At 41.0% G+C, this 23,149-nt stretch overlaps 1 protein-coding gene across 1 annotated transcript in view; it reads left to right on the top strand.

Moving 5' to 3' along the window:
• Positions 1-7,807: 7,807 nt before the first annotated feature.
• Positions 7,808-23,149, top strand: part of plcb3 (phospholipase C, beta 3 (phosphatidylinositol-specific)) — a 54,827-nt gene continuing 39,485 nt past the window's right edge. The window contains exon 1 of the mRNA XM_069671839.1: positions 7,808-8,473. Coding sequence (XP_069527940.1) covers positions 8,375-8,473 — 99 coding nt within the window. The 5' untranslated portion in view covers positions 7,808-8,374. The remainder of the gene's footprint in view (positions 8,474-23,149) is intronic.

Genomic DNA, 23,149 nt, shown 5'->3' on the forward strand with positions numbered 1-23,149 from the left:
CCCCTGTGTTCACCACTAGCCTGCCAAATACACTTAATACCTACCAGACCAACAATGCATTGTGTGGAACATTCACCTCACACAGTATTTACACAAATTGCCAGTTTGCCTCAGGCTTTAACTGCCTTTAAACGCTTGGTATTTGAATGCTCATTTGAGTTCCCAACAGATAAAATGTTTCCCTTGTTATGTGAGAAATACATACAGGCCACATTTCACACCTAGATTTCACAGTTTGAGAAAATAATTGCTTATTTGTTCCAAAGTGCAAAAATGACTTTTGTATTTATTCCATTTTTGCAAAAATTCAGTTTTCTCCTCTAAGATTACACACTTTATTATAGGTAGGACTGAAGCAGCATGAACAGCTGGATTAACTAGTTTAGGTTTTGGAACTTAACTGTTTGATCCCAAGACCACAACAGAGATAAGACCCTTGGAGGTGTTCCATTAACAGGAAACCAGTCACATTTTTTCACAGTCTGCCCATTGTGTTGTAACAGCAGGGAACCCCACACCCCGGCTAGGCTGCTTAATAACAAGAGTTTTAATAATAATAGGAGTGTGGAGTGAAGGGGGAGGTAAGAATGGAGAACGAATTCATAATGTCTGTCTCTCTCCCTCCTTTGGAGTGTCTATGGGGGTGTGCACATCTGTCAGCATGCTCATATTAGTGTGTGTATGCCAGTGTGTGTGTGTCGGCCCAAGCAGCCATTTCACAGACAACCATGGCAACAAGACATAAAAAGCTGAATTATTCAGAGGGCATGTCTGAAACTTACAGTTGAGTAAGCACAGACAGGCCAACACACACCCATACACACACACAAACACACACACACACACACACACACACACACACACACACACACACACACACATACACACAGCAACCTAAACATTCATGTGTCCTTGCATATAAAATAATCTGTCACACACAACACTTATTCCAGCGGACACTGTCACACAAAAACACTTTGCACAAACCCAATTTGTCACCAGGTGAAACAATAAAATGCAAACAAGCTGTGTGCATATGCCTCAGTACACCAGCTAAGTGGACTTGTAGGACCTGTCAGTGATATTTGGGTCTTTGGACTTCAAGTCAGACTCAGGAGAGGGAAGTAAGGATAAAGTTGTCGTGTAATATTCAAAGTGTGTTGGCCTTGGGGGAGATTAAAGAGGTGCAGAGCCAGTAAATACAGTATATTGTGTGGGAAAATGTCAGGTCATGAGCTCTTATAATCTCACTAAGAACCTCAAGCTTTCGCATAGCAAGGAACGGATGTTATTAGATTCTATGGTGAATACCCCGAGGCTTAACCACTGTGGGAGACCTATACGTGACGCAGATCTGCTATTGCCTAATGCTGAGCTCCCGCATTTAAATCTTCCTGTAAAAGTGCAGAACCAAAATTTAGTGCCAAGACAAAACATCATTACATTGCATGAAGCTTTAACCTTGAGACCTTAGGTTTTCATTGGCCATTAACAGCAATAGAAGGTGCTTTTTTCAATACTGCCCTATGATACAACTTAATTAAAAGTTTACATTTTGCAACAATAAAACTCATTTGAATAAAAGTCTGTGAAAACATCATCTGATGAAGGATGAAGGACATATTCATATCTTAAGTTAGGACTTAAGAAAAAACATTAGAATCTAAATGTGCATAAAGTCTCAAAACTGTAAGTACTTCTTCTGCATTAACAGTGTCCCTGTGACTGATAAGATTATTGATACTGCATCAATTTGAACGATGCACTTTAATGTTGTACTTAGTTTACGCGGAGGAAATGTTAACTATTGCATATACTGTTGGGTTGTTTCATCTTTAAAAAGACATCAACTTTTTACATACTTATCATATGTTTTTGTATGTATAGTCTTAATATGTAAAATATATTCTAAGTGTTGGTGCAGCCAATCACATCAAGTGCCCCCTTACCTCAATGTACCCCACCATTACAAGAGGCAAGGAGTGCGATGCGACATGACTGCGGTGTCTATTATATTGACGCCTCATTGCCCCGATGTTCATTGAAACAAATAAAGAAATCCCCCGTCAATCATAAACTTTTCACACACGCTGTAAGTGTAGCTGTTGCAGTGACTTCAGTGGAGTAAAAAGTACCATATCTCCCCCTGAAAAGTAGAAGAATAAAATAAAAACAAGAAAAGTGATCACACATGTACATGTGTACATGAGGAAATGCACATGGTTAGTTTCCATGACCAAAAAGTCAAGTACAGTAAGAACAAAAGCGGAACAATGTCATTCTGAAAAGTACTACCAGTCTCTACTTCCTTCTTTTTTGTCTGACCATACAGTAGTTTCACACTTGACATGGTAAACCAGGCCTTCACCTGTTACTTACTTATGTGTTTACATAACTCCTAGAGCTTCATTTGTGTAATTGCTCTCAGAATTAAAGACCTCTCTCTTTTGCTTCCTAACTGAAGCTAGGCGTGTGGAAAGTCATCCATCCACAGGGGGGAGCTGTTGAGCTTTTTGCACTGAGCTACCAGCTCTTTTAAAACGGGAAGAAACTGTCTGTATGTGACTGTTTTGGTATCATTAGTCACCTTGTGTGACAACATGCTCTGCTGAAACTGTACTTTTCTTTGCATAAGTAAGACTAAGACTGCACTTATTATAAAAGACACCTTTTTTTCCACTCTCTATCCAACCTCAGCGACTTGTGACCAAAATCCCACCAACACACCTGGAGCTGACTCACACTAAGTTGTTTTTTTTGTAATTATAAAATGAGGAATGTCATGATGGATTGTCTGCAATTTATTTGCTGATTGTCGTGATCAGAATTAAAATCAGTCTCTCTGTGCATCAAAGTCTACCTTTACACATACAGTACTTTGCTGTATACACAATGGTTTTACCTTGATTGACTTGTGCAAACACATTCAACACAGATTTCTGTTACTGACAGGTGTGCAAACACACAGGGAGGACACACCTCCAGTATTCTAACAGTGGATGGGAACTGAAGCAGAGCTGAGACTAACACATACCTAACTGTTGCACAATCCAGTGTACAGAGGAGAGGGTAGTATTACCGAGCGGCCACTAGATGGCGGCATATGATTATAATGCAGCCATGTAGAGGCAGAAAAATTGTAAAGGACAGCTGGAGACACATTTGGATAAAGTTGACCAATTAAAGACATTTTTTACAATAGTAAATTGTAGCTCTTGGTTGTATCCATCGACACTATCTCTGAATACCCCTTAAGCGGAAATCTTTTGTCAGCACTTTGCTCAAACGCCCACTTTTTTCCAAAAACACATCAACAATAACCCTGCAACGTCTCCTGTGAACTGTCAGGTGACTCCAGCCCAAAACCTCTGCAGCGCTGCGGACAGCAATCTAATCGAGTTTTTATTACTACTGTTGACTGAGTCAGGCCTTTCTTATTAAAGCTAGCGTTTGTGCGATATATGCATGTGTGTGTGTATGTGTGTGTGTGTGTAGAGACGGGGGCAGTGTGTGGAGGGACAGTGAATATGCCTGTGTGTCTTTATACAATGTGTCTTTGTGAGTCCTTGGCTTTGCGTTGGAGAGAAAGATCAGGCTGTGACTAGAGGGACAGAAAGAGAGAGAGGAGTGGGTCTTAACTCTTTCCAAAACATCTTTTCCATGTGTGCCTGTGTATCACTTTGTTCCAATTTTAACCTGCTTTTGTCCCTTTCATAACCCTCTTTATTAAAAGGCCAATATGAGCTAGAATATGATACAAAATGAGCTTTTTTTTTTTTAATTCCTTTTTTTCTCTCAGTGTTTTCCCCTTCTTGTGTCTTCCCATGAAGAGAGCTCCTGAGGACACCACAGCTGTGGAGAGATGTTTATTTATGTGGCACAGTTCCCTACAGGTAAACCCAATGTGCGTTATATTAAAATGCAATCAGCCACAATGCTATGCACGTGTGAGGATGCACTTTTGTGCAAACACGCTGATGCTTAGCAGAAATGTTTACCATAATCACCATCTTGCGTTTGCATGCTAGCATGCTAACGTTAGCTAATTAGCACACAAAGTACAGCTGAGGATGATGGGAATATCAACAGGTTCGCAGGTCTTTGAACACAACATGAGCAGACAGTCTGCACAAATTGTCATCACAACCCATCCCACAATTGGCAAGACATGTGACAACCTTAAAATGTTAACCAGCTGGTGCAACAGGATTAGTCAGAGGGCCACTATAGTCATTAGGGTTCCTCCTCTGGGAGTCATGCAAATCAATTCATTGGATGTTGAGATTTTTCAAGCATTAAGGGGAAAGTTTGGCCTGCTGATTGCACTAGAAGCAAACTTGGAGAATCACCAAAGTCGTTGGAGTTCATTAAAGTGTGCACATAAATTTAATTGCAACTACACAAATTAGTCAAAACATGTCAATCAAATCCAAAAATGTCTACCTCATGGTTACCATGGAGGAATGGTCAGGATATCTCCAAAGCCAGTATGGTTAAACCTCTAAATTTCATGCTAATTCATTCGAAAGTTGTTGAAATATCTCAGTCTGGATCAAAGTGGTGGACTGACTGACTCCCAAGACATCCCAGACACAAACACACCGTAGCTTCCTTTGAATGTGGACACAGTTGGAAGAGATTTCAGGTTTTATGACACTTGATTCGAGGGGGCAGGACGGAAACACCCTCAGCAGAAAAATATATTATTCTAGGCACAGTAGGAAAACCATTTCCTGTGAACACGAGAGATCTGACTGGAGCCTATTCAGAAATGTTACGGGAAGCCAAATAATTAAGTAGAAATATGCCTTTGATTCTTAGAAGAGGGAATAAGGGCCTGGTGTTCTATATTCATTTGTTACATAATGCAAAATATTATGTTGCCTCATTTTATATTAATTCAGATGAGCACCATGTTTGCTATGTCTCACTGACCAGTGGGAGCCGGACACCTGTGGGAAGGAGGGAGCGGGAGATGTGGAAAAACACGGAGGAATAAGGGATTGTTTTTATCTGTAACAGAGAGACATAGAGAGAGATTGTGTTGAAGAGAGGGAGAGCAGAAAGGAGGGAGGAGGCCGTCTATTGACACCACAGGTGCCTGCACTTCACAAGCAGCGTTTAACACAATATTGTTGCAAATTCATTTTTTTGTGTGCGTACGAGAAAGGAAAGATAATGTGTGTGCATTTTATTATGCACCAGAAACACAAAACCCCTGCTTATGCATGTGTGCTCTGCTGTCGGGATAGTGTTTATGCATGTGTCCATCTTGTATTTGTTTGGTGTCATTTGAGAGGTTGCGTGCGTGTGTGTGTGTGTGAATAGGTGTGCGTGTGTATGTGATGATCCAAGATCAGATTAATCAACAAGCCTACGTGGACTTGGTTACAGCCTGGATTCACACACACACACACACACACACACACACACACACACACACAAAACCACACACACAACCACCTCAGTGCCAACCTGTCTAGCTCCTGAATTGTTAAACGATGCATCTCTTGCGCCTCTTCAGGCTCATGTAACAAAGAAACTAGAACTTTCTAAACACAAACATAAAATTATTTGTCCATGATGGATGATTTCTGATTGACTCTTGTGGGTTTTCTTTGGATTTCCTCTTCCTCGCTTCGGTTTTGGTCAAGAAAAAAACACCACCGGAGGAGTCAGTCAGTCAGCAGGCTGCAGCATAGCAGACATTCCTGCCGGGTGTAGTTAGGGAGTTGGATAATGGACGAGTTTGCCAAAAAAATCTGTTGCTCCGTAACGTTTTTTTATGAGTGGTCGAAGTTGTAATGTTGCTTGGCAGCGGGCTTTGATGTTAACTGTGCAGCCTCCTGTGCTCCCCCACTTATTTAACATGATACGCTGCCACTGATACAAGGGAGGCAGGGGAAAGTTACCTGATGACTTTACGGAGCTTCGATTACCTAACCATCAAACCTTTTTAATTATTTCTTGTTTATTCAATAATGATTTAATGTAATCATCATAAAATATATGGAAACAAACAACCTATTTCCTATTGCTTTAAATTACCTCTAAGCTTATTACTGTGTATTTCCAGTGGCTGTGATAACAGCTACCATGTTTTTAATAATATTACAGGCTGCAAAATTAATCTGTCACTGTCGACACAGAGGAAAATAATTCAAAGCAATTACAGGCAAAAGGTAATTTGAAGGATTAAATCAGCCCTTTAATTAAACAACTGCTCCCTGCAGAGGACTACAGTAAATAGGAGCCAACTCTCAGCATGGTGGCCAATAAGCTGTGGTGTAAGTTGATTTACTCAAGTATTGTACCGTATAATTTTAAAGGTATTTGTACTAACAAAAGTATTTTCATTTTGATCCATGTCGTACTTCTACTTTGAGGCATTTTTCTCTACTTTAAGTACATTTTTAACTTTAAGTACATCTTAAGCAAAGCATACAAGCAGTTGTGTACTCGTGTCTGAAAAAAAGGCCGCGAAAGTGCCCTCATGGATACCCCTGTCATGGATAAAAAATGATGTGCCCTCTGGGTGCCTTTCCAGTGGATAAGTGATACATGTGGCCTCTACACACTTATATGTGTGAGACAATGTGCCCTCATAGGTATGCCTTTATAGTTAAAAATACCCACAACTTTCTGCGCCCTGGTGCCCCATGGCATACAGCTAGTGCCCCCCTTTTTTTGCCCATGCCCCTCAAACAGCCTTAGTACGGCACTGCATACAAATCCCTGTATAGTGCTTCAAAATTAGACTCACAAGAAGTTTAATCAAGGCTAGCTGTGTCCTCCTGCTTTGAGTCTTTATGCTAAGCTAAGCTAACTAGCTGTGGGCTGTCGCTTCATAGCTTCATTCATCTATTGGCTCCTCATCACAGGGCTTGACATTCACATTTGAATTAGGGAACCTAAAGGTTATTTTCCTTTCAGATACTTTAATAGATGCATAGATAGGTGGAGGTATCTAGTATTTGACAAGAAATTAAGCTAATTTTGAGGTAATTTTCCTTTCTAATGCCTCCACTGGAAAACACTGTTCTGTAGTGCTGCAAATATGTGGATGTGTTCTCTTACAATAAACGTTTTATATTTCATGTTGCACAGTGCTACATCTTATGAGAAGATTGATTAAAATAGCTCAATATCTGCGAGCTGTTGTACTCAAAGGCTGATTAAAGGGCACTCCACAGATTTTACACATCAACTTCAATGTAGTTTTACTGCTTTTCAAGATAAAAGAAAACCTCTACTCATGTCACGGGCTATCTTGACTAGCATTTGGAAACTACATTTTTTTAAGAAAAGTGTTTCAAGTGGCAAAAGTCATGTGTTTACAAGTTGAGGACGGTTGAAGGAATGACACTTGAGAGTGGCATTGTGGGAAGTGTAGGATTCAGCATTTGTCCCTAAAACTCAGCAATATCTCAGCCTCTGCTGCTGTGATTTTCACGATTCTTCTTTTAATCTGCCTCTCACACTTTTCCCAACTTTTCAGAAGTGAAACACAAAATCACTGGAGTGCACCTTTAAGTTCAAACAGATAGTTTGACTCTATTTAGAGAGATGTAGTGGTGAAGTAAACATAGAAAGGGTGAAAACTCTCAGCAAGATCCCTACAAACATTGTTGTTTAAGAAAAGAAAACAGACATCATGTTCTTATTAAAGTCGGGATGCTTTAAATTTTAAGGAAACATGCCTACAGAGTGGCAGGCAGAGGAACTGAATTAAAACACACCCCCACACAAACTCTGACTGACTTCCCTCCTCCTCTCTCATGTCTCATTCACTCAGCGCTATCTGACGCTGTCCTTCTCCCTCACTCTCTCCTCTCGGAATCTTCTCTTTTTTTCCTCAGAAAACATGCAGGGAGGAGAGGAGGAGGCGACAGGAGAGAGAGGAAACAGGGAAAGTTGGTAGAGGAGCGAAAGGAGAGGAGAGGGGTCGAGCAGATGGGAGGGAGGAAGGAAAGGATCGCTCCGCGGGCTCAAGTGCACGATTAAAGGATCCCACACAAATAAACAAATATATGGATCAAAGACTAGAATAAAAAGGGGAGTTAGAGGCGCGCGACCGCGTTGCTGCGTGGACGCGGACAAGACAGCGGCGGTGCGCGCTGAAATAGCCAACTTCTGTCTTCTGGATTTTACTCCTCATGTTCTTCAAACTCTCGCTGAGGTTCATTAACTTTTAAGGTCGGCGTCTGAAAAAGTTTCCCTCCCCTCCACCTTTCAGTCAACTCTCTCCCCGGAAAAGAAAAAGAAGCTCCGGGGTGGAAGTGGAGGAAGGAAGAGCGGTCTTGTTCCTTCCGAGGAGTCCAGCTCGCCGTAGCCGGGGTTTAGGCGTTGGCACCCGGGCAGGGAGTCCCTCGCCATGGCCGGGGCCAAGCCGGGAGTCCACGCGCTGCAGCTCAAACCCGTGTCCGTCCACGAAGCTCTAAAGAAGGGGGGTAAATTCATCAAGTGGGACGAGGTGAGCATGATTTTGTTGACAGCACTTGAAACATGTGTTTGCTTCAAATTGTGCCTTGATTGTGAAGTTCTCCTGATGTGATCAACTTTTTTAAGCCAACATGAGCGCTGACAGCCTGCTTTTGACAGTATAGGCCCACTGTTGTGAAGTCACACATGAGACTGATGTGTGTGACACACAGAGACATGGATAATGTGTGTAAGTGCAGGTGTGTTGCCCTAAAATCCCGCGCCAAACACAGAAGCCCACTATGTTTGTGAGTGTTAATCAGATACTCAAGTAGAAAATCCCCCTATAGTTGCCAGCAGGCAGCAGTGCTTCAATGTGTGTGTTGTGTAAATTCTTGTCAAGCCGGTTTTCCTCGGGCTCAGGTTCTCTTCAGACGCCCTCTTACACCCTCTTTTCTCCTCCTATTTCTCCTTGTTCGTTCTCTTCCTGTACTTTCTCCCCTTTACCCCAGAGGATTAGATAATAAAACACCTGTCTGAGAGGGAATCCGGTGTTTTAAATGCATCTTAAGCTGCAAACCACACTGAAATTTCTTTCATGATTTTGTTGAAACCGAGTTAAAGTGTTGTCTTCTTTTTGTGTCTCTTTAAACCATGTCAACAAAAAAGTTGGAATTTTCTCTCCGGCTCTATTTTTTCTTCCGCGTATTTCTGCAGATGCATGTCTGGCAACCCTGACATGCGCCTGCCCGTGTCATTGACCTTAATAGTTACGTGTGTTTGTGTGTGTGTTTGTCCATAGAGAAAGTAGGCGTGTGTGTCCATGTGTCTAAGCAGCGATCAATGATTAACAGCTCACTGATCTGTAGGCCTGCGTCTCTCATTTGGAACCCCCTGTCTTGGATTTACAATGTAATTGCATGCAAGTGTGTGTGTGTGTGTGTGTGTGTGTGTGTATGTGTGTGGCCCATTGAAATCTTGCAGAGAAAGGTTCATAGGTCTAATATGGCCCTTATCTTAAGGACACCTTGCAGATATGAGCTCAGGTGTGATGTCGACACTTGTGCGATCATGCACAAGTATGGAAATATGCACAACATACATGTGTGACAGTAAAACAACTTATCAGCAACAGAGCTTAGAGATTGAAGACATGTTGTGTGAGTTTGTGTGTCTGTTCTTGTCACGCATACAGTGAATACCATGTCCTTCTGATTTCCTCTCTCTCTCTCTTACACACCAACTGTGTCTGTCTCTCTCTCTCTCAAAGGGAATTCCCAGGAAATGGTTATGTCTGTGATTTAGTGTGTGAACACTCCAAAACATGTACATGCTTTATCCTATCTTTCATCCCCTCTTCCTCCTCTCTATTTCCCCTCTAGATATCAACAAATGAATTATGGGGGATAAATGGAGAGATAGAGAGAGGTCACTTCCGGAGGAGGAGGAGGGGTGTGGAGGAGATGAGATCTTAGTTCTTATATATCTCATAATTCAGGGGAATGCACAATTCAGGATTATAAAGATTCGTTTGAAACTGAAAAATCCAGAACCCCTTAAAATCTGCAAAAGAAACACTGAATATAAATAATGTGGCCTTTCTGTGCGGAGTTTGTATGTTCTCCCCGTGCATGCAGGTACTCCGGCTTCCACCCACAGTCCAAAGACATGCTCGTTAGGTTCATTGGTGACTCTAATACCCCTTTCCCACCGAAATTAGCACGTTGACGCAGATTTTTCAGACCCGGGAACACCCGCTTATAGATGCCGATTGTCTCTTTTCCCATTGCCAGTGAAGTATACTCCTTTCGTTCTCTATTCTGCTGCGTCACCGGCTGATGTCACAAACGCGCCGGACACAGGGTTAGTAAACAGTGAAGATGTCGGACACAGGGTTAGTAAACTGTGAAGATGTCGGACACAGGGTTAGTAAACAGTGAAGATGTTGCGGTGGTTAGGTCTTTATTGTATCTATTACTCATTCAGTCTGTGTATCAAACTTGGCGCAGACAAATGTTGGAATGATGTTCGAGCGCTGCTCGGACGGAAATGGATTTGTAGCTGAGATGACAAGGAGTCGCAGAAGATACCGTTGTAGCACAGCATCACACCGGAATGGAGCGGAGATTACCGTGTTGACACAGGTTTTTTGTTCCCATCAATGCCAAGGCAATAATTATGTGGGTCTGAATTGTAACCCCATTGAGCAAAAAGGCTGGGTGTTAGTGGGTTTTTGACCAGTGGGATAGTAGCTTAAAATTGCCCGTAGGTGTGAGAATGAAAGGTTGTCTGTCTCTATGTCAGCCTTCTGATTGACTGGCGATCAATCCAGTGTGTAACCCTGCCTCTCGCCCAATAACAGCTAGGATTGGCTCCAGCTCCCCGCAACCTCAAACAGGATAAGCGGTATAGATAATGGACGGATGGATGATGAATAATGTAAAGTATCTATCACAGTAAAATGTTCTCTGGTTCCAGCAAATATGAGGATTAGCTGCTTTTCCCAGTTCTCTATCATTGCAATCAAACATCTTTGAGTGTTGGAATATGATCGGACAAAGCAAGCTACTGGAAGATGACACCTTGAGTCCTGGGACTGTTTTCTTGCACAGCATTTTTCACTCTTTTCAAGTTTTACGGGCTTAACTATTAATTGAAGATGCCAAAAAAGAATTGACGAATAAATCAGTGACAAGTTGCAGCCCAAAAGTACATACGTGTTAATCCTGCTTGTGAGACAGGCTTTACAGCCTTTAATAATCCTTTTTCAGCTGTCACAAAACCATGTCTCTACTTGTCCCCAGCTCGTCAGAAACTCATTGAGGAAATCAGTAAATTTCTTGCAAAATCCATAATGTGAAAGGGACTGTCTGCAGGTGAAGACTGTCAGTCTTCTTGGTAATCACCTTGCTCACTTTTATCACAATCGTATCGCAAATTCAATCAATTATTGACTTGTCTGGCTGAACAATTCAGCACTAATATCACTTTTAATCCTATTACTTTCTCCTGGGCTTTGTCAGCACATACGCATACCGATATTTTAAGACAACAGAGACCTTGAACACCTTAATAGTCCTTTTTATTATTATAACATTTAGCCCTTATTTAACTAGGAAGGCTCCTATAATCTCTTTCACAGGAGAAACCTGGCCAGCATGACCGCATAGAGTGGTTAACACTCTTTCTCACATAGCAATAGCATGATAGCATAAAGGAAAGAGCTTGACTTTAAACACAGAAAATGGACATGGAGTTTTTTCTTGAATGCTGGGTATGAAGGCAGTGTTTCCAAATCATGTCAATTATTCCAAAGCCAGGGTGCATAGTGCGAAAATGCAGTTTTTACAAGTTGAGAGCAGATTCTGGACGCTGGCGATCATAATGCGAAGTAAGCATGACTCATTGTGACTCTGCTGTGCAGAAAACAACAGAAACATACAGATACAGATAAGATTTTACATGTATTCATCAATCAAATATCATTTTTTATTGCCAATGTGTTAAGAGATAGTAGAGGAACTGATGAATTGAGACCTTCCCTAACTTCCTCCATTACCTCTAACAGCCTGTGGGCAGATTTTTATGTAAAAAACACGAGACAACACAAGCTGTGATATGGAGACGGTAATGCCAACAAACGACAGCACCCACAACACAAAGTACACACAAGAATAAAAAACAAAAAAAAGTTTTATCTAGTGAAGCCCGTCTGACCAAACAGGAATGTGACCAACGTCAGGGGGAAAACTATAGTCAACATCGGCAGGGCATGCGAATCTTCAAGACCTTTGATTGCTTTTGGGGATCAAAACAGACCCACAACTGGCTTTCTTGCAATGCGTTATAAGCTTGCTAGCTCTGTAGTAAGTCACAACTTATTGTTGTCATAGAAACAAGTGCTTCATCTCAGCTCTCTCCAGCCGCCCTGCCCTGCCTGGCAAATGTTCGCTAATGCTTGTGATGATTTGCTGGTTCGCCAGTAATTTGCTGTTTGGTTACGAAGCACAATGCCAGAGTCATGCAGTGTATTTATGTTAGAGCTAGTTGGCTAACCTTAGCATGCTCGCTAACGTTTTGACAATGAGTGTGTATGTGAGTGTTGTCAGTCTAGCTTGACAAATAACTTTGCCAGCTAACATGATGCTAACTTAGGTATTATGACAAACAGTGTTGACTTTTGACAACATGATACCAGTCAATAAACACGTCTCGCCAGTGAAAAGTAAACAGAGCCGACGAGTTCCGAGATTGAGCATGCTCAGTTTCGTGTGTCTTCGGCAAAAACACCAGATGCTATTTCATGCTTGCGAGTGTCCGCGTGAACGCAGACAAGAAGGTTAACTGCAGTTCCCTCAATGGCAATGTCGCTCGGAATGAGGATTTTCTGAAAGTTACATATACGACTTTAACCTCCATAAAAGCTCATAGCTTCAAAGTTTTCACTCCAGACTCAGAATTATTGCTCTGCTGGGGACACATGGTTTATTTTAGTGTCTATGTTCGGACAAGAAGGTTGGCCAGTCAGCCGCTGTCCCAAAAAAACTTGTTGTATTCCTTTAAGGATTTGGCAAAGTGGGAAAAGAATTGGGACACACACACACACACACACACACACACACACACACACACACGCACACACACACACACACACACACAGAAAGTGCCTGAGGGCAGCGCACTTAGCTTGAAAACAACACTCTTGACCCTTTCCCCCTCTTTTCACCCCCTTCCCAATCACCACATCCTCCTTCCACATGGCTTATTTCTTCTTCTGTCTTTTATCCTTACTTCCCATCATGCTTTACTCTATTTTTTTAACTTTTAAATCCTTTTCTCATCTGTCACTGTAGTGTCCTTTTCTGTAGGGGCCCCATCTTATGACACATACACACATTGACTCATGTAGGGGGCGGTGGTGGTGTCGTCGGGGGCTGGGTGCATTCCAAATTGACCGTCTCCCCTCTGTGTATCGGCGTGTGCTCATATGTTCGTGTGCGGTTGTTTTGTTCTGGGTTGTGTGTTACACGGCGAATGACTTCCTGTTGGAGCTTGTTGGGAGGCTCCAGAGCCAAACAATTTTCCCTCTCTCCCCCTCTCCTTCCTCCCTCCCTCCTTCCTTCCCTTTCTCCGCCCTCTCTGCAGCTCGGTCGCAATTCAATTTAGAAGAATTCCAAGTGGAATTCAGTTAAAATTCCTCCCAAACAACCAATTAAGCAAAGACACACAGACAGCTTGTCTCCTGGCTCGCGGTGTGATATCATTCTTAAAAGGCAAATAAAAAGTCGTCTTTACACCTCACATCAACGTCTCCTTCATTTGCAGTATTCAGCTGGATTATATCTGCACCTCATATATTCAAATCCGCTTCCTCTGTGTCACTTCCCACTACACTTGTGCCTTTGCATGCATGTTATTTGAAAACACAAGAAGAAGAATGAATCTGCTGGAACAAACACTCCAACATGTTTTCTTTAGTTGGAACCACATGTGAAAAGGGCTCATTTAAGTCACATGGACTCACTAGTTACTCATTAATTGGACAGAAGTGTATTGTGGGGATGTTGGATTGTGTTTAAATGTCTGTAACTTGAGCGGAGCATGATGAGCCATAAACGTTGCTTTTCAAGGTTGTCGTTATTTTTTCAGACCTCGCAGGCCGCGCCGCGGTTCTCTCAGAGGAGCTCAGCACTATAATCACGGGAACAGCTGAGGACACCAAAGCCTCTTTTATGCTGCTGTTGTCCTCACTGTTTATCTGTACTGTGTTGTCAAACCAAACTGAAAGCACACACTTGTTCCTCATTCTCAAACATCCTGACTTGGCACTTACTGTTTTCACCACCCTCATCTGCTCTAAATACTTTCTCTTTACATGCTGGATTTAAATGACCCATGCAGGAAACTTCATATCATTCATCTAGTTGGCGATGTTTCGTTGCATCGCAGGCCAGTTAAATCACACTATTGTCTATCATGGTATATTGCAGATGTGAAAGCAAGCTGTAAAAAGAACAGTCCAGTTGTATATTTGTTAGTTAAATCATGGACACTACGGTAAATCTTAAAAAGGCAGCAGCAAGTTATCTTAGATTAACCTTCCAAATTTGAAATGGGGAAAGGGTTCATTTTTAAAGCAAAATAAGCACATGTGGATGAACAATTTAAGTTAACTTGTTCTGTCAAATTTTGGTCGTTTAGTCTGCTAAACACTCGTCGCTAACTGTAATATACATAGCATAAAATCGACAACTGATAAACTGAAAACAGCTAGCTGTTTATGCTAAAAAGCTACAATATGCTAGCAGTCTTCTTATTCAACTCTTAAGAAAGCGATTAAGAGTTTTCTTTCCTTAAATGTTGAAATGTTTTTTAGGAATACTTTTGTAAACCTTTAAAAAAAAAATTCTCAGAGGTCGTGACAGAAGTCTCTGTCATGTGTTATTGTAGCGACTTTAACTGAAAAGTACTGCTAAGAGACTAAGTATAGGCTCTGAACTCTGGCGCATTCTTACACGAAAAACATACAAAAGTCCAAATGAGTTTTAACTCTTTATTAAACAAGAACTAAGAAAAGATTCTAAAACAAAAAGCAGTGTCGTGACGTGACGCAACGTGATGTGCCGTGATGCGTCGTGACAGTCAACAGAAATGATCTGAGCCCTACTTACCTTCTTCCCGCCACACAACTGATTTGGTAAATCACATGACACCACATGCAGGTGCAAATTACTGGGAATGATAGTTAACCCATAAAAGGAGTGCATTCTAATCAAATAACATTTTGCATAAAGCAAATTATGGCTGCTAAAGTAATAATTTGAAATTTTCCCTTAAGATTTGATGTACCCATTCATGGAGGAATTGTTTCTAAAGTTCTCTTCATTTCCATCTCTGCATTAGGCCCGCACGATATGAAAAAAACTCCAGATGTGCTATGACATAATGCTGTAACGATATGAAGTGCGATAAATAAACAAATATCAGAGAGTGAATATCAGCTATAACACACAGTTTCTATGTTTATCCGCTGTTCTGCAAGTTTTACACTGTACATGTGTTTGCAACATGTAAATGGTAAATGGACTGTACTTATATAGCCGCCCCTAAATGCCCCTCCTCACCACTACATTGACACCAATTAATCTGAATCGAGCTGTTAGCTAGCTTGTGCTACCTTGGCACCGAAATGATGTAACAGCATGAAGAATATACCCAAAGCTTCATCCAGTAAGTTAAAATGTTGTATCCTTTGTGAGAAAGCGTGGCTTGTTGGTCAGACTTTAGTCCTATGATTATTGTGGGTGCGCATATGGCGCTAATGATGAAATTGCGATTTAATGCGCAGCCCTACATTAAAGCCATTAATTGAGAACACCTTTTCAGAGTAAAACACACATTACACGAACCCTGTTACAAATTTCCATCCTGTGCGCTTTATTTCTCCTGCATGTTGGGACTTGCTCAGCAGCTCCTTTATCGTCTACTTTGGTCTCACTAAACAATCGCTTAATATGATGCCATGGAATGTTTTTATGATCGCACAGCACTGATAAAAATGATCCTCTGAGAGTGCCTTGAATGATACTTGCTCTCTTTAAACAAGATAAATAAGAAAGAGGACACTTTCATGCACTACATAGGATATATAAAGTGTTGAAAGTCGTAACCCAAAGCAAGACGATTGCATAACTCCTCGGAGAGCATTTTACACCTGGGGTTTGACAGCCAATATATCAAAATGAAATGTTTCTAACCTTAGAAACAAATCTCTTTTGTAAGCAGAGCTGCTGTGTCATTGTGACCTTACAACAGGCTCCACTTTCACGCCAGTTCTTCCTCTGTGCCTGAAAGTGGATGTGTTGGTTTAGCATTAGAAAGATGCATCGAAGCACCAAACCACAAATGATCATTATCAGGAGTAATTAGTGTAAATGCGTAAAGGATAAGAGCTCGTAGACGAGGAAATGCAGGCTTGTGTGAAGGTCTGACGCCATGCCGAGAAACGCCGCGGACATCCTGACAGAGTGGTGAGAAACAAGGGATGGGAGGATGGAGGGAGATGGAGAGAGAGAGAGAGGTGGAAGGTCAACCACAGCCACATGTGAAGTGTGGGACTGACATCTGGACTGCTCCATCCCTCCTCCTCTTTCACCCTCTTCATAATGTCAGTCCGTTCACCACACACCTATCATTTCTGTGGTTGTGTATCTGCACATGAGATCTCTTCCCCATTCATTCTTTGTCATCTTTCTGTCATTCTCTCTTCCTCCTTCGATTACTCTCAGTTTGCCTCTTGTTTTTTTGTTTTCGTTTCCTGTCAGTCTTCTTTTTATCTCGTCTTCAGCTTTAAAATTTGTCTTCTCTTTTGTAGGGTTAAAGGTCTTTCATTTCAACACAAGTATTCAAAAAAGACCCTACTTTTCATGACACTAATATAGTTTTCAGATTTGTAAACCTTAAGCTCAACATGTGGTTTTAGTGGGATCAGAAGAAAGTCGTGCTCCTCTGTTTAGCCTAATGAAACCTGTATACACTGGGGTATTGTTCAGTGAGTAGAACATGGCGCTACTACTGGCAGGGTTATAGGTTCATTTCCTGAGTAGATGTTTGATAAGATGAAGGTTAAATGACCCCTGTTGCGAAATGAGGTGTTGCAGCAACTGAGAAAAGAATACTGTTAGGTCAGATAGAGATATATCAGGTTGCAATAAGAAAAGTCAGCACACTCTCAATCCCAACTCGACAAATAAGGCAGCTTTGTCTGTTGCCCTATAGCTTCACAAAACGACAATGATGTCCGCCTTTAGTCAGTCTTGAGTGTGTCGGGCTCCGCAGGGAAGTCAGCAATGATGAATATGCAATCTCGGAACCCATCGGCCATTGTGTGATGACGATAAATGCCTCTGGGTATCATCGCCAACTTCTTGGTTTTTCCGGTGTAGCCAAAGGTTAGCAATAAACGACGTCCAACCAAGGCTCCCTTTTCTGTGCGCTGCATTGTTTACAGCCCAATTTGCAACTTAAGAAGTGACCATATGTTCAGATTAAAGGGAAGTGAACTTCGCCCCTCATATGTCTTGGTTAATTACGTAGTTTACACAGAGGCTTTACCGCTGATTGGACGTCATTACGTTACTGCTTTTGCTCTGCAAACGTAATGTTTTTCCTGCATACACTGAAGCCTGCTGATCCATGATTGGTCAGTACTATTCGGACTACAAACGTACAAAAAAAGGGAAACAAGGCCAAATCTCATATCATACATTTTCATGTAGAATAATAAATCGGCAACTTCACGTGAAAATTTTTAAATAAAGCTTGCCGACAATCGTAACCATATTTTATGACTTTTGGACGTGCTACAATCATCAACATGGGGTTAACATATTAAAATAGTCACAGTTTGGTTAGGTTTAGCCCCAAAACTAACTGACTAGTTTTAGGAGAAGACCCTGGTTTTGGTTCAAATAAGCACAAATGTATGTCAATAGTCACATTACTAACGTAAGTAATTTAACTAATACATCATATATGACATAACTAACCTACTTATATAACTTAAAAACGAGAAACGCACCACGAGAAGCAAACCCTTATGCCCTGTTTTTGTTGAACCATTGCGTCCCTAAGCATTCTTGCTTTTCATACTATGTCACAGTACTTTAACGCAACTTCACTTATAAGCTAAAGGACAGAAATGTTAACAGAAATTACGCTAAAGAGGTCCCACAGGGCCTTATTTTGATGAGCTGAAGCTAGCGGTTTGACGTCTTTTGCTGGAGAAGCACATTAAGCATAAGTGACCACTGAAACACTGACTATGCTTAGACTACTGTACAGTGTACTGTACAGTGTGTAAAGCTGCTTTGCTTTGTTTCATCTACAACTGTAATAAATATTAACCTGACTGACTTTCTGTTCTGTATTCTATAGGTTATTTTCCCTCTCTTGCCCCACTCCTCCCTCTTTCCTCTCCTCTCTCTCGAGTCCAAAGGTTACGGACTGTCATCAACTTTTACCATGTTGCCAAAGCAGCCGCTCAAACACACTCACTCTACGTGTGCAATGACCCTCATTCACACACCACTTCCCTCAGCTGAAGCTGAATACACACACAGTAGGGCCGAGCAAAGGTGCAGCCACTTTTATCAGTTTCTCACTAATGGCTCTCCCCTGACTGGCTGTGTATACACACATTAATTTGTGGTGAGGACAGTGTGTAGAGAGGTGGACAGAATAGCCGTGTGTTTGTCTTTCTACATGCGTGTGCTGTTTATAGAAGTGGGTTTTTAAAGAGGGGCTCATTAGCTGCTGTCTGTCCATATAAGACCTCAGCCTCAGAGGGTGGTCCGTCCCCTCGGTGTGTGTGTGTGTTTGACATTATGGTCAGGTAATGAAGGTGTTTGTCAGAGGGTCAGGGCATCTGGAGGGGGTCTGCACAAAGAGGCGGTTAATAAGGAAGGAAAAGCTGATTCCAAGTGTTGGGGAGAGAGAGAACCGAAGGGATGATTGATATGGAGAGAAAGAAAGACATGAAAGAAGAAAGGAGGAAGGAAGCAAGTCAAGACTTTGGAGGATTTCTACATATGGTGGTTAATTAGGGAGAGGGGTTAGGTCCAATTATAGACCTACCACACACTCCTACACAGAAAACACACCATGAGCAGCATGTTTATGGTATGGTGTGTGTGTGTGCGTGTGTGGAGAGCATGCACCAATGATTTCCTGGTTAGGTTTTTAACTTTTATCCAAAATTTGAGCTACAAACTAAAGCCTTTTTTACACTGCGGTTTCGCCTCAGCTCCGTAACGAAGCTCCGTCCTCATGCTACCTTTGTCATTCTACATTGGACCATGACCAAAATGTGCCCGAGGTGTAAACAAACAACGCGTGCTTCAAATACACAGAAAAAGCACTGTTCGCACTGCCGACTCTGCAGTTCACACAGACGACGTTTCACCTCTGTTACGCCTCTGTTACTACCTCTTGACTTCGCCCCACCATTCTGCCTCCATGCGTTCTACATAGAAGACGGAACGTAACAGAGGTGTAATAATCCCGCCTTTTTGAGACGTTTTAGTGATTAATGATCAAAAAATAGTATATTCATGAATGAGATTTTAAAAGACTAATAATGAAAAAAATTAGAGACAATAGCGCATGTGTCATGGTAAAAAGGCAGCAGTAGAAAGCAACTGTCAGATATGTAAAACTAAGCAGGCATAACATGCAAATACATCTGACCACACTGGTGTTTGAGTGTGTGTGTGCGTATGCGTGTATATGTGTGTGTGGTTAGCCTCCGACCGGTGTGGCTTGACAGTGACAGCTACAGTACATAAGAGATCAGTGGCCACATGAGCCTTAACATCACATTCCTCTGGGTAAATGTGTTTGTGTGCCTGCTTCAAATGGAATACCCCATCTGCTTTGAAGTGTACGTTCAGCCTGGATATATGCAGTCAATTTCTAGTCATGAGATAAAAAAAGAGAGAGAAAAGGAAAATCCAGGACAATCTGTGAGCCTGTTGTAGAACGACTTGGATTAACCTATTCAATGTGGGAACCTAATAAAAACGCTAGTGGTGCAACAGATCATAGTTGATCCATAATCTGTATGGATCACCCCCCCATGGTTCAGCATGTATGTGATCCACGGACTGATGGAAAGTTCAACATCATAATGTAAAATACAATTAAACTGCAGCTACATCTAAATGCAGAGTTGCAGTAAAAAGAGACAAGGCAGAGTATTGTGTTTGATTTATACCGTATAATCCGGACTATAAATCGCACCGGCATATAAGACGCAGTCTGTTTTTGGGGGTATCCCAGAAGAAAAAAGGTTTTCTTTAGCTATAAAATAATAAAAATATGTATACAAGTTATTTCAACACTATTTCAATTTATTTTCATTAAAAACACATACAAGTTACAGCCTACCATCTGTTTTCGCCATGTCTAGTTTGCAATCATGCTAGCTACCGGTGCTATAGCTTGCAGTATCTGGCAGCCTACGTGTGTTAGCAACAATCAAGTGTGTGTTAAAACGGCAAGGAAAACATAAAACAGCACTGTGGCATATTGTAAATAGGAGACGTTGTAGCGGCTTGGACCCGGAAACAATTTAATGTGGAGGTGTGACGTCACCACTTAACAACCCATACAACTTTAGCTAGATTATAGCGCCATTGTCTGGCTAAAATACCGTAACACAATAACATACCTCTCTCTGCATTTTATACTGGTATATTGGTTGCACTGGTATATAAGGCACAGACCACTTTTTAGGTGATTTTGAAAGTGTGTCTTATACACCGAATTTTACGGTAATTGTACTCATTACACTCTATTAGCATCTCTGTAGTTCAGATTATTTTAGATTTTTACGTCTTCACACTCTTTAAACTCTAATCTCTTGCTAATGCATTTCATCAGGAGGGATTGGTATGGAAATTAAGCTCATGTTATATAGAAGGAAAAACGTCTGTGGGAATCAAGTGTCTCCTCATTATGTATAAAAGTGATGCATGTTTGTCTTGTTTTTTCTGTTGAACATGACCCCTTGCGCTATGAAGATGCTTGTTATCTATTCCTAATGTTGCACTTCATGTTTAAGCAGTCATGCTTTAGTTTAGTACATTATATTGTGCGTCTCGGCACCATTTACCCAAGCAATAGCAATGTCTTCCTTTATAGTCGTCCAAATTCATAAGTGTAGTTTTTTATATTCAGTGTTAAGTAGCCTAGCAAAGGTGACAGTGCATGAAACAGCTGGACAAATGTAACAAAAGGCTGGCTGTACTGTTCCACCATTTTTAAATTATCATAAATTTAATGGACTAATTTCGGCAAAAAACCTGAATCCGTCTGACATTTAATGCAGTTAGAGCAATTTCCACACAGTTTTTAAGGTGAAGGTTAACCAGCTACAACAAAGAGGACTTGGAACTTTTAACAAGGGCCTAATTTGCCTTCATCAACCATGCCGGGTATTTTGATTTGCAAATGATGCTATGTCTGCATTTGTCCCTGCTACTAGAATGGAATTTGATTATGTGTCTTGGAAACATCTGGATCTTCCAAACTGTCGGCAATTATTCAGATTCTGCAGACAAAGATAAACAAAGTAAGGTTGACTGCAGATATGCAAGCTCAGACATCTCTGGAAGTTACAGAAACTGTTCTGTGTTGAAATTTTCAGCTGAAAACTGCTTCTGACATCAGGTCAGAGCCTTAAGATGGTAATCACAGCATGAAATTGGAGTTTGCTACTGGTTCCAGTGAGTAAACTTGTCACAGGTTCAGCAATTTGTAGTGCAGGGTCGACTTCACATTAGAAGGTTAACACAAAGTTACACTGTCATTATGTCACTGGGATTTATATGAAAGCCTCACACAAAATCTGGGTAACTTCATAGTTGGTGCTAAAGAATGAAACATCTTGTTATATCTAAGTCTTAAAACTAACTTTGAATTAGGGATTTATAACTTTAAAAAGACTCATTTTACTGCTACGAATTAAGGTCACATGATGTGGTTGGACTTTGGTTCTGCTCCTGACCTTTTTGTTTCTTTTTTCTTTTTCAACCTTTTTTCTGTCTAACTCCTTTCCACCTTCCTCCTATCTTTCCATTTCTGAAACCTAATGTTATTTCCGGCTGTCCCTTCTGTCCTATCCCTATCCAAACACCTACCATTCTTGCTAACTCCTTCTCTGTTAGCCAACCTTGGAGCCTAAACTCAAGGTATGTTACGGTTAAAATATCATAGAAATGTTAATTTCCAGAATAAAGTTAATCCAAGTTGAATTTGTTAAGGTATAGTTCAATGTTTAAGGAAAACACTTATTTGCTGTCTTAGATGAGAAGCATGTGTAGGTAAGCCTGAGCATGTTAAGCTAGGCGCTGATTAGCTTAGGTTAGCTTAAAGATAAACTGTAAACTGTAAACTGTCAGCCTGGCCCTTTGAATGTAACAAAAGTGGTACTTTTGCTTTAGTTAGATTAAGTGCCACACTATTTCTTGGCCAGGTAACGTTTTTAAATAACAATAGTTTTTTGCACTTAGTATTTTGTAGGTTTTAAACAAACTACTTGTATCCTTCTACATTCGAACAAAGCCAAGCTAGCTATTCACCCGTTCCAGTCTTTATGCTAACCTTAGGTAACCTGTGCCTTGTAAGTTAGCCATTAATTTAGGTAAAAAACAATATAATTATTTCCAATGTCATGTGTTCAATAAATATAAGGTAATTTGTTTTGTTAATCATAGTTGTTTTCAGCGAGATAACTTCCTCACTTGATTTTTTTATCATGATGAATAATAATGCCTGTTATGTATCAACTCAAATGTGAATGATTAGCTTTTAACAGTAAGGACAATTTACATTTTCTCTTTAAAGTGTATCTTTTAACAATTATAAATTGCTTTTTTAAACCTGTTTATCCCTGTTTGGCAACCTACCAACATTATCTCCCCATTCAAGCCAAGCATGATTATTGTGAGTATACAGTACATGAGTAAAGTAGTAACATAGTGTTATGTGCTTCTCTTTGCTTCAGGATCCCACTCTGCTGAGGTCTCAGAGACCTTGATTTGCATGTTTGATATGCAGAATTTGAATTCATTCAGGCTTGAATGATTATTCAAACATTACTCAGTCTGTGTTTGTACCGCTTTTATATCAGCTCAGCTAATATCGTGTTGCAGTAATTTTATTTGTC

This window comes from Semicossyphus pulcher, unplaced genomic scaffold (assembly GCF_022749685.1).
Source record: "Semicossyphus pulcher isolate SPU_LCO1_2020_fin unplaced genomic scaffold, fSemPul1.0.p SCAF_21, whole genome shotgun sequence".
Taxonomy (NCBI): domain Eukaryota; kingdom Metazoa; phylum Chordata; class Actinopteri; order Labriformes; family Labridae; genus Semicossyphus; species Semicossyphus pulcher.